The sequence below is a fragment of the Nyctereutes procyonoides genome, unplaced genomic scaffold (genome assembly GCF_905146905.1).
Source record: "Nyctereutes procyonoides isolate TBG_1078 unplaced genomic scaffold, NYPRO_anot_genome, whole genome shotgun sequence".
Taxonomy (NCBI): Eukaryota; Metazoa; Chordata; class Mammalia; order Carnivora; family Canidae; genus Nyctereutes; species Nyctereutes procyonoides.
This window is the reverse complement of record NW_026575136.1, coordinates 6771301-6783976: the sequence shown is the minus strand read 5'-3', so window position 1 is coordinate 6783976 and position 12676 is coordinate 6771301. Positions and strand designations below refer to the sequence as shown.

The 12676-nt window shown below is 33.9% G+C and overlaps 1 protein-coding gene across 1 annotated transcript in view; it reads right to left on the bottom strand.

The window, feature by feature from the left end:
• The window catches only part of LOC129495519 (rho GTPase-activating protein 15), a 617088-nt gene that overhangs the window by 302991 nt on the left and 301421 nt on the right, over window positions 1–12676 (bottom strand). The window contains exons 7-8 of the mRNA XM_055303107.1: window positions 4896–4994; window positions 3521–3650 (exon numbers count right to left, since the gene is read on the bottom strand). Coding sequence (XP_055159082.1) covers window positions 3521–3650; window positions 4896–4994 — 229 coding nt within the window. The remainder of the gene's footprint in view (window positions 1–3520; window positions 3651–4895; window positions 4995–12676) is intronic.

Sequence of the window (12676 nt, the reverse complement as noted above, 5' to 3'; positions counted from 1 at the left end):
GCTCTGTTCCATTCTTCCATTAGACACTACCCTAGGCTCACGTCCTATTTTGATACCATCTGCTTGGGGACACAGAGGATAATAATAAGAGCTCCTGCTCATTGAGTGCCGCTGTGAGCTAAGTATTTACATATCTAATTTCAAATTCTCATGCTATCCTGCAAGGACAGTATTAGACCCATTTTTATAGATCTACAAAGTAAAGCTCAGAAAAGTTAAAAAACCTCTCCAAGGTTATCTGATGCAGAGTTTATATTTGAGCCTTTCCTTTTTGCCATCAGTGAAAGATACTTCTCTTTCCTTGGAAAAATATGCTAGCATTTTCTTTGATTGACTCTCCACTTTCCATTAACAACCCTCCCTGGAGAGCTGCTCTCCCACTCTCATCCCATGCTGGTGTCCTGAATTTCCCACAGTGATTTGGCCCTTACATTGAATTTTCTGGCTTCTTGTCTGTTAGTCTCACTGATATCTTAAAATATCTGATTAGTCCTTAATAATGTTGGCAGGTTAGAATCATATTTTAAAAAGGAAAGTATATTTAAGCACTTAGCTTTCACAATTCACTCATTGAGAGTACATATTTTTTCCCATGTTACCCAGAGAAACTGGACAATGAAATGACCACCTGTTAGCTGCTAATGATGTTCACATGCCTTTAAAAAAAGTAATTCTGGCTTTATCTGTCTACAATCTTGGCGACAAAACTCATGGGAACATCAAGGGCACAGGAAGCCAAAGGCAGCAAACTGACAATAAAGTTCCTGCTTAGACTACTAATAAGGAAGGAGATACTGTGAATCTCTAATTCCACATAATTATTTAATCTCAAAAGGGTAACATAAAACTAAATGCATGTTTTAAAAACCTAAGTTTGGATGTTCAAATCTAGGACTGAGGTCAGAGAGGTTTTGCACAATATATTTCCTACTTGAAGAAGTATTTTAAAAAGGATCAAATATAAAATATGCCAGTCACTATTTCAAATGCATAGTCTAATTTGATACGGTGTGGGTGGGTTAATCATTATACCTTTCAAAGGAAAATCAATACCTAAATAGTAAACGAGCTTAATTCAAAGTAATAGATGGATATTAACTGTATCCTATATTGCATAAAAACCTACTAAGACTTAAAAAGGGCTCACAGCTATAAATATCCATCAAAATATAGAAATGAAGCATTTTCTAAAATTAGGGCTAGCATTACAACTAAATGACCCCTTTATTTTAATAGTGAAATCAAACTCCAGAGACATCTGGTTTTAATTCTCTTGCTAATATGTTTTTGGGTCCCTATTTAAATTTACTGATTTCTATGCATCTCATTTTTAGTGTAATATTTCCATCCAGGTCCAAAGTTGATACAAAGTTTACCTTTTATTTGTTCACTTCACTGTAGTCTAATGGCTAAGAGCACAGGCTGTAATCTCAAACTGCATGGGTTTGTAACCTGTCCCCATAATTTGTCTTTTACAAATGTCCTTAATTTTCTGCGCCTCAGTTTTCTCATCTATAAAATAAGTTAGTAGTAGAATTGATTCACTGGGTGGGTGGGAGGATTAGGTGAGTCGACATAAATAAGAATTTAGAACAATGCCTGCTTAATGTTGCTAGCTGTCATTATTTTTGAACTGCAAAGGAAAAAGTAAAGATGAGGTCCCTAGAGAATTAGGTACATTTGAACATGAGTAGAATAATCATATGTCTCTTTCCTTGTCTCCAACCAGGATTGAATTTAAGCCCTAAATACACAAATAATTATCTTTCCCAATCAAAAATAAATTCTAAATAGGAGGAGCTGGTACTCTACCTGTAGAAACATTTTCTCCCCAGTATCATCCTAAAGATTTCAAGTGACTATCGCTGAACACAGAATCCATTTGCTTCAATGTTTCTCAGATACTTTTACAAATCTTTATTTTCTTCCAAACTTCAGGCTCTAGAAGCACGTCCAGGTATCCTCCAAGCCTCTACCAGTCATTACCTCATATATCCTATTATATATACAACAAAATGTTCACATGGATACATTAACATACCCACAACTGAATTCTAATTCTAAAATATTACCTTAAATTTGATCCCATATTAAGTAATTGCCATCAGTAAAAGATACTTCACCAGATGACCAGAAATTAAAGGAAAACATTTAAATGAGATAACTCCAAACTGTACCACCTTATGGAATAATCTTTTTAAGTGGCACGGCTAACTCTCCACAAATAACTTAATTTGCAAAGCACCATACAGTTTAAGACATTAACATTGATCATTTTAAACTCCAACTTAACACAACTGGCTAGCTAAATATGTTTCTAGCAGTTGCTGAAATTATGGTATGGGTTTTTGAATAATGACTTAATTTTGAAAGGGTGCTTCTACTCAAAGTTGTCATGCTATTTCTAGATAATTTTAAGATCCCAATAATTTAGCTCTGGAAGATATGTTATATATAAATAGCTTCTCTCTTTCTTGTTGTATGTGTGTGAGAGTGCATCTATGTTTATATATACATACATATATGTGTGTGTATATATATATATAGAGAGAGAGAGTCTTCCCTAATGCACACAAATATATGCATATACACATATAGTCATTTAGCACATGTAGTCATGTACATGTGTAGATATTCTGTTAGAAGCCCTTCCCTACTTATGGAGTTCTCTGTAATTCAAAAAGCTAGAAAGTAACTAGCTCTGATATTAGATCATAGGGAGACGGCAGAAAAAATAGTGATTCAGAAGATTGAGGATAGCTAGGTAGATAGATGATTCAAGAAAAGTACTATAATTTTTGACACTTTGAGAAATTGGTTTCCTTTGATTCCTGAGACACCTGCTTTGATTTTGGAGACACCTTTCAAGAAGCCAAAACTCAAACCAACTGTGAGATATGTTGGACACCTTTTCATAATCTCCTTTCGTTGAGGAGGAACAGAATGAGCAAGGCTGAAAGGTATATTCAAGATTGCTATATCATGAGATTGGCCCTTTTTACTCCAAATTAATTTCTTTCAGAATATTAGAACTCAATGTGACCCTGGAGATCATGTAATTCACTTCCCACATTTCTAAATTTTTTTGGTGTTTTGACAGTATGCAAGGTTGCATAGCCTATTGGTTTAAGTTGGTCCAACTGTGGCGGTCACTCACACATCTTTTAATGTATAGAAATCAAATATTCCGTATACCAAGGTTTGGGGATGCTTGACATTTCCCACTTTTAAAATCAATCACCAATCTGAACACTGTGGATATTACTCAGAGACTCAGAGATTTGCTGTAAGCAGAGACCCTGACCTTGGAACAATTATTTTCTCAAAAGGCATTACCAACAATGATGTGAGCAAAGCACCCAGACTGCCCTCCAGTTCATGAATCCCTGGCCAGGAAATGGCTACGAATATTCCATGAGTAGTATGAGTTTGGCTAAAATCTTATTTCAATGCATTTATATTTCATAAGCATTGCATTTAGGCAAAGTTAAAATCAGCAAGAAGTAAAAAAAAAACTTACTTAAAGATTTTCTGTGTTCTGGTTTCTGTTCTTTTGTATCATTATCGTAGTGACTTAGTAATTCAGTACTGGAGGATCTCTGGATTTTGAATAATTCCAGGTTTCTTGATGAGCCACTTGGATCCTTTGGCTGGAAATAATAAACAATTAGACTGAATAATTTTACAAGGAAGAAAGGATTCACCAAATAGCTTAGTGATATATTTTGATGTTAGATTTTAAGGGAAGATTGAACTAAGATAATTATTTTAGAAAAGGGCCTCTATGCTAAGCTCAATAATCAAATTTAATAATAGCCATGTACATATATATAAACTTACTAAATACTGTGCATTACCCCAAGCACTGCTCATGTATTAACTCAATTAATCATCACAGTAATACTACGAGGTAGATATCATTTATTACCCCTACTTTCCAGACAAGGAAACTGAAGCCAAAAGAGATAAGTAAACTGCCTAAGGCCACACAGCTAGCAAAGGATGGAACCAGGATTCAAACTCAGGCAGTTTGACTCCAGAGTCTACTCTTAATGACAACAAACTCTGTGTGTGGGTGGGTGGATGTGGGTGTGAGCAGTCAAGCATGCCTGAATGAGGGGACTATATGGATGATGGAGAAAAGTCAGTTTGTTATTTTTTAAGGTTTTAGTCCAAAAATGATATAAAGGAAGACTGCAGTTAAAAGCAATAAAGTCACACAGAAAATGCTGTCATTCCCTATTTTATTTTATAGCTTATACAAAGCTCTCAAGGATAGTTTTTTTCTCAATGTTTTGCAAATATTAGTGTCCAAAAATTAGATGTTTGGTCTAGAATCAGTATACAATGGTAGTTTTAAATAATTTGATTCTTTAAAAATATACTCTGAATATATGATTTAGGGTAATTTTATGAAGTTTTAGATTGATAATTTTCATGAGAAGAACAATCTAGTGTCGCTGGAAAGATAATGAAAGTCAGTACAAAGGATTATTATTTACTGGTATTATAAGAGTGAGCATGGGCTTAATTAAATACATTGATATTTATTTTCAAGAATATGTATTACAGACTGCATAAACTGAAAATGTGAAAACTCAGTAGTCATTAAGTGCTTGTGTGCTTTTTACAGTTTCTAGTAAATGAATGTCCATGTTATTTCAGTGAGGGAAATGAATGCACTGTGTTTTTTGAAAGAAAGAAATCAAATGATATTCAGCTCTACAAATCAAGTCTGTTGAATCGGGTTTTAGTGGACTCTATCTAAACTTAAAATAACTTAATATCTCTCAATCTAGAGGATCCATTTAAATGTGTGTGTTATATGCCTAAGCAACACAATTTAAGTGACAACATTTTAATTAATAAAGGTAACAGCCAAAACAAATACATACCAATCTGTCAATTGCATTTTTGATAGCGTGGAACCAATCCAATATGATGAAGTCAATATCTGACTGTAGAAGGAATTCATTTCCTGATACTGTTGTGATCTGAAAAAAAAAATCGACAGGTAAGCAAACCATATAAAATAGATCTCTTACATTAAAAAATGAAAAAAATATATATACTGCATATATATGTGTGTATATATATATATACTGTTTGAAAAACACACTTCAATACACCAAAATATTTTCTTGTATTCCAGTAATTGTCTTTCTGGGAACTGGGAGACTAGGATCATTTTGAACTGCTCTCTATAAACTGTTTTTTCATGTCATAACAAATACATTATTGTTGTAATAATAGAACGATTAACTCAGAGTAGGACTAAAGCCGAATTACTCCAAGTCAAGAAGAAGCAAGTCAGGAAGTTCAGAATGATGCAGACAGCATCCACTTAAGTCAGAACCTCAGAAAAATGTACCCGGGTGTGTCAGAATTCATTCTGCACTTTTGGCTCTTTCCTGTTTGTCTTTTTCAAATCTAATAGTATCTCTATATTTGATTTCCTTTTATGGAGGGCTGTAAAACAGATTATTTACCAAAGAGACTAATGCAGACTTTTCCAAAAGGTCATTCAAATGAATAACATTTGGCTACTTCTACTTTCCTATCATAAAGATCTATAGGAAAGTAATAAAGGACTAATTTCCCTCACAAAAGGAGTGTATTAGAATAAAAGTTTATTTACATATTTGAACCTCTCATGGAAAGTATTCATCAAGTGAACATCCCCATTTCAGACTCTCAGAGCTATTAAGTAGTTGGCAATATTTAACATGTAACTATATGTTTTTCACTACAGTGCATCTTCTCCCCCCGCAGAATTGCGAGAGAAGAGTGTGACCCTATAGAAACAGAGCAATGCTCTTGATTTCACGCATAAAAGGCCACTTAGAGACGAATTTGATTAGAGTGGGTGTGGACACGCTCTCTGTATTAGGCCATCAATCTGAACTGTGAAGATTTTCCCTTTGTATTGACTTTTTGTTTCAACTGGAAGATGAACATTTCCCGACTACTGTCACACATCAGGCAAGGCTTCAGAGGTTGAGAGGACTGACATTTCAAAATACTCAATCAGGAGCTAGTCACCTCTTCTCAGCCTTACTTGCTCTAAATTGGAGGTGAACACTGAAATGTGGCACAGGTTCAGAAAATCACAAATCATGCTTCAGGATGTCTCTATAATTCTATCATTCAAGTGACAATTATTACCCAAAATAGCTCACTTGGAAGGTTTCAGTGATTCTTATGGCAAAATTTAATGACAATGATCTCGGAGTCTTAAAGAAATCTTTGATTATACACATACATATATATTCACTTGTCATTTATTTTTAGAAAAACTATATAAAGATGCAACATCACTCAGTGCTGCAATACAACCATTCTTGAGTGAGATGCGTTCCGATGTTTTACAACTGTAAGGAGAGGAACTATCCAAGGATATGCAATTATGAGAACTGAAAGATTAGAAAATAAGAGGAATTTAATTATCCACATTAGAATTTGACAGACTACCAGAGCCAATGGCTCTTTTTTTTAAAGTAAAATTGCATGTAAGATTTGGGATGGCTCAAAATAGCCTCCAAATAGTCCTCTGTTTTATGTATCTATTAAAAGACAGTTAAGCTGATGTTTGCCTAATTATCTGAACACCCTAGCAATGTTCTTTACTTACATAAAGTTCCAAATATTTATTCTATGAAGTGTTGCCACAGAAATAGTAATCTAGAAATATAAGGTCACTTGTAACTAACCCAAGAAAACCAGTAATGTCCTTGACCTCTACCTTCATCCTAATTTAAATTTAAATATTTTGATTATGAATGTATTATATAACATCACAATTTGTGAACATACACAAAGAAATATGAATTAGTGTACACAGTGTACTATCTAATATATTTCTCTGCCATTATAAATAAACCATTATTAAAATTATAAAAAGACACATTTCAAAGTACAAGAAACAAACATAATTAGATTTACTATATTCTGAGGGTTTGAGGAAAGAGCTAACAGTTCAGTTTTCAGTCTAGTAAATTCAAACAGTGATAAAATGTAAGTACTTCAGCAGTACATTTGCATTTTTGGTGCATGCTATGCAATGCAAAGGGGATCTTTTACTGCCAACACAACCGAAAACAAAATGTATTTTAAAAGTTTCTTTATCCAAATATATTGCTGCATTAATCGTACATAATCAGTGATTTATGAATTCATTTGAGGAAGCTGGATCAGAGAACTATATGAATGCAATTCATTCAAAATATACTATCAGAAAGATACAGTTTGCATTCTTTCCTCTGTCTTCCCACTAATCTTTCCAGTTACTAGGCAGTCTGGAGAAGTCTGCTACTGCTCTCTACAGTTTAAATGCTTCCACTTCTTAATTACAGTCAGTAATTGACTTTGTTCTGCTCTATCCTAGATATTCACAGGAAAGCAGTTTCAAAGTCTTTGGCTGCCCGAGCCCATTTAATGCAGGTTTCTCAATCCACATTTTACATTACCTCTTTAAGGTTTTTGGATAAATGGTTTGCTGAATCATATTTGCAGTTTGAACAATCGAATTTTCAACACTCTTGGGGGAAAAGACATCAGCAAAGTCTGTTTTAGCTTTAACTAACCCTTTTGAGTGAACAATTGCTGATAACAATCTAAAGTGATGTAATACTAATAACGGGCACAAAGGATTTGATAGTAAGCCATGCTAATGTGTTCTTTCTATATCATGTTTTGCTTAAGTAACAGATGCTGGCGTGAGGTGGATGAGGAAAGAATTTACGGAAAAAGCAACCGGGTTTAGGCAAGAATGGCTAGTCTCCATCTTACTTCGTGGCCTACTTTAGACAAACATCTGTTGAAATCCCTCCTTGCCACCAACTCATATTTTGAAGCGATCTATCCTGGCACCAAAGCAGTCTTAATGAAATGTGCTACTGTTGTCAATAATAGATATCTTGAATTACCTGTCTGGGGAAATTTGCCTCAAACGTTTCACACTCAATAAGGACCTGTCTGAACTCTTGCTGGTGACACATGGATGCCTAGTAAATCATATGAGTATATCCACTTGGCAATGGGAAGAATAGACACATTCTTTAAGGCTTTTGGGTATTATTTCAACAATAGTTTTCCTCTAGTCTAGGAATCTAGGTCTGTGCCCTTGTTGTGGTTCTTCTGAAGATGGAAGCAGGTATCTCGCAGCTTCAAACTCCACCAATAAGTGATGAGGAGAGAAGAAATGTGTTGTTCAGGCTTTAATTAACACATGGAGTATTGTTATGCTAATTTAAACATCTATGAGGAGTTTTAATGAGTAGTGTTTATGTTTATTTAAGTATTGCCCTTTTCAGTAACATCAATTAAGTATTGTCCTTGTCACTATACAGTCTGGCATTTAGTCTTTCCCGTGTTTGATTTTAATGTAAGTGAAAAATAATATATAGAATGGCATTGATACTGTTAAAAATTTCTGTAATTTGGTTCACCGGAATAGAAACAAAAACTTTTTAGAATTTCACATTTTTTCCTAATTATAAGAATAATTGTGTTTATTATGAAGAATTTGGAAAAAAATAAAGATAGCACAAAAGCAAATTAAAACTATGGTTCCACAGAGTAAACACTATAGACATCTTAATTTAGTTATTACCAACCTTTTATAAATAGTGATCAAATGTATATGACAATGATCCATGCACAACTTTATGCTTGGATAGATACCTTAGCAGTAAAATATATTTGATGGTTGAATATTGTTGTCTTATTTCCACTCTGTTTGACCTCAACTGCATTTGAGACTATCAAAGGTACAAGAGAAACTGAGTGATATGTGTTCCCTCTTTGATATTAGCACCTTTCCTATCACAGAATAAATTCCACAAATAATTCTTTGTTCATGAGACCGGGAGGGAATGTATCTGACCAAATATCCCCCTAGTAATCAAGGACTGATTAAGCGTCCATTAAGTGCAAGGCACATTGCTAGAAGCTAAGGATACACCACCCCCCAAAAAGCTCACAGTCTGTTTGCATAAATAGGACATATGCATATAAAGATAAATAACAATAGAAAATGGCTTATGTGAGTCCCAATGTGAGTGGCACAGACAATGCTCATGTCAAGATTTCAGAGGAGTGAGTAATTACTGCAGACACAGTTACATCATGGAATTATACATAAACTGTTGGTCATGATACGTTATTCTTTAAAGGTTGATTATATCAGAACCTTAGTGTATTAGGGACGTGAATACTACCACTTGGTATGCAAAGTGATATCAGCTTTAATGATCTCAAAGCACATAATAAACATTCTTCAAATGCAGCTTCCCTCCACTATCATAAAGTAATTTTGCAAATGAAGAAAATGAAGCAAATGAGGAAAATGAGAATGCCATTCTATCAAATTGGCATCATTTTAAATGATAGAATTAAGAGATTACAAAGATCTTGATTTCTAGTTCACTAGTCCTCAGCAAACAATCTCATACAGTCAAGGACTCTGTGCAAATGAGAAAAGGACTATGGTGATTTGGTTTTAGTTGTGAAATCTGGAATGCAGATCTTAGAAAAAAAGTCACTTGCTTCTTTACTGTTATGTTACAGATAGCTCAATTTTAAAGGATCACCCAATATCATTATTTAGATGTTTTCTTTTTTTTTCCCTGAAAAACAGCCACTATTCTGCTATGAAAAAATATGTCTAAAACAGGACTGAAGCATCAAAAAAAAAAAAAATACCTTCAAATCCTAGAAAGAACTAAAACAATCCTACGTTTGAATTAAGTATCATTCACATTTCACTTACTATCAATCTTTGACTATGAACCAAAGGGGAATTTATTCCATCTTAAGGAAGCTGAAAATGTATGCAGGAAATGTGTAATAAAATATGCCAAATATTCAAAGAGTCCTAAAAAATGTTAAATGATATGGCTACAGTGATTCTACAAATAAGTGGATTATCCCTTTAGGAGGAATGGAATTTAATTACTATTGTATTTGGAGACACTTTGGACTTCATGATGAAGTCATTATATTTGAATTAAATTAAGTAGATATAAAATTTATGTCAAAATATACTAAATCCATTTGAAGTGAATTTAAATTATTTTTTGAAATTAGTTTAGACTCTATCTTTACTGAATTCTAACAGCATAAAATATAGGTACCTATTTTGACTACATTATAGTGAGAGCTCAAGACCTAAAATTGAAGAAATAATGCTTTAAAAAAAAACCCTCAGTTTCACATTTTTTTGATCTTGCATCACACTTCCCCAATATTCATTTGAAGTAGGTGATCAAATAAAAGTTGTCATGGTTATACTAATAGTTAAATTTCTTGGTCTCAAAGGTGTTTATGACCACCAATGAAATTACATTATCAAGCTACATGTCTATCTCAAATTACAGTCTGGTTTGAGTAACTCCTAACATTTTTCTTAACATATTGAGCAAAGTTAACATAAAACTATGGGTAAAATATCAGTTAGAAGTAAAAGGTCTTCAATTTGTCTTTCCAAAAATGTTTCTTGTTAAAACATTTTGTGAGAAAGTATCTGCCTCGTGTTCCCAATGTTGCTAGATGTTAAGTAAATATATGCTGATTATAAGAAAAAAAAAGTTGCTTTGGCAACTCTCTTATTAAAATGCATTTGTAACCCCCATCTGTCATGAAAGTTTTGAAAAGTTTGTTTACTTTGGATAGCAGCCTTATCCAGGGTTACCCTAGCAAACAATGATAGCAGTCTTCAGAAGTTGTGTGAAGAACAAGCCACTAGGGATCCATTTTTGTTTTAATTGGCACACACAAACACTCTTCTGGTCTGTCAGAAAGATCAAGCTAATATGCATGGAGGGTGTTATATTCTTAGCTTTGGGGAGCAGTAAAGCTCCCTTTATTTAAGTAATTTAAATGATAGACTGCAAAAACTTTGCAAGTCAGAAAAATGTTTTATACTTTCTTAGGGAATATTTGTTTTAAGCAACGGAAAATGTTCTACATATCTAAAGATGTTGAACCTTATGTTGTAATTACCCTTTCTTCCTTCTGACTCCATGAAATATTCTTAAATCCACATGCTACTAAATAAGGCTAGCCACCAATGGATCCTGAATTTCCACAACTCCCCCTGTGTTAACAAATGTGCGTTCATTAGTTTCCAGATGTTTACTGGATATGTTTTCAATGTGTTTGGGGTTGATTGATTTGCATGTACATTTATTGAAACCCTCAGTGGTGTCATCATATCAAAATACCCTGCCCACGTAAGCAATTTCTTATTTAATGGAAAGTAAACAAATGTTGGGCTACATACACAACAGATCTAAACGCATTCCACAATTTAAGGTTTAAGGCCAACCTTCCAAAGACAGTGCTTTTTAATTGAAATTGAGTTGTACCTTTGACATGCAAATAATTTGGTTCATGCAGATTTGTTCTGCATGATAAAATTGGCCCTATAGTGAACATTCACGTCTGTATCAATTGTCCACTCTACCTTTCTATTTGTTAACGAAATACCCACACCCAAAGTTTATCTCAATCAAACTAATGTTCAACAAAAACTCATGTGCATTCTTTTATCAGTAGGAAAATATTTTAAGTACTGAGAAACAGTCTTCTCAATATTCATGAAAGAATACTATCTAAGTAATTAGTAGATAGTTTAGCAGTTTCCACAGTTTTGCAGTCAGCTACACCAAAACTTTTGCCTGTGGTGTTCATATGAAAAACGACAGAAAAAGTGACTAATCGAAGCAGTTGGTGTATAAAGATATCAGCTTAGGGTTTTTATTGCTGTTAATGTTAATTTCTAAATTTGGGGGGAGTACTTGCCGCTAGATAAACTAATCATCCTAGGACTCATGTTTGCTGGTACCCACTGCTCAATCAGTCACTGCCAATCACAGATCAGCTTTTAATCTGAGCTATGTTCACTGTGCAAAATTACTCATTTAGTCCCATAACATTTGGAAATTTGCAGCTCCCACCATTTTCAAACTGGAATGATTTTCATTATGTCCTATTTATGTAATGCCCAATTTAAAAGAGATTAACAAATACAAAAGTATAAACATAAAATCTCCCTTTCCCCGAGGTATACTAAATTATTGTCTGTCCTATATTTTTTGACCCATGGATTAACATTGGGTATGTGTTTATATTATAATGAAAATACCATGTTATAAAAAAATATTTCTATGCATATAAAAATCTCTGCTACCATCATCTCCCACATGGACTTAATAACAAAAATCTTTGGATTTCCCCACCATCTCATCCTCACTTTCTCTTCCAGTCCATATTCCATATGCAGCCATCGTGATCCCTCTGAAATTTGGATCCAGTCAACCTATTCCTCTGCTTGATATCATCCTGAGATTCCCCACAGATGTTGCATTACAGTGCAACTTTAATTCAGCCTACCAGATCCACCTATGACACTGCTCTATAGTTCCCTCTGCCTCTCTATCATTCAGCCATAATAATTTTTTGTTATTCTCAAGTTCTCCCATACTAATTTTCATTTCCCTAAGAGTAGGTTTCCATTGCCCAGAACCCTCTGACTTCCTCTATCATACCATTCGGGTCAGTTTAGTTTAAATGTTACATTTTCAGAAAATGGTTCTCTAAAATAGACATCCTTCCTAAGCATTCCCATGATATCTTGCTCCTAATTTGTTATTAGACATATTGGTCTTCGTTGAAA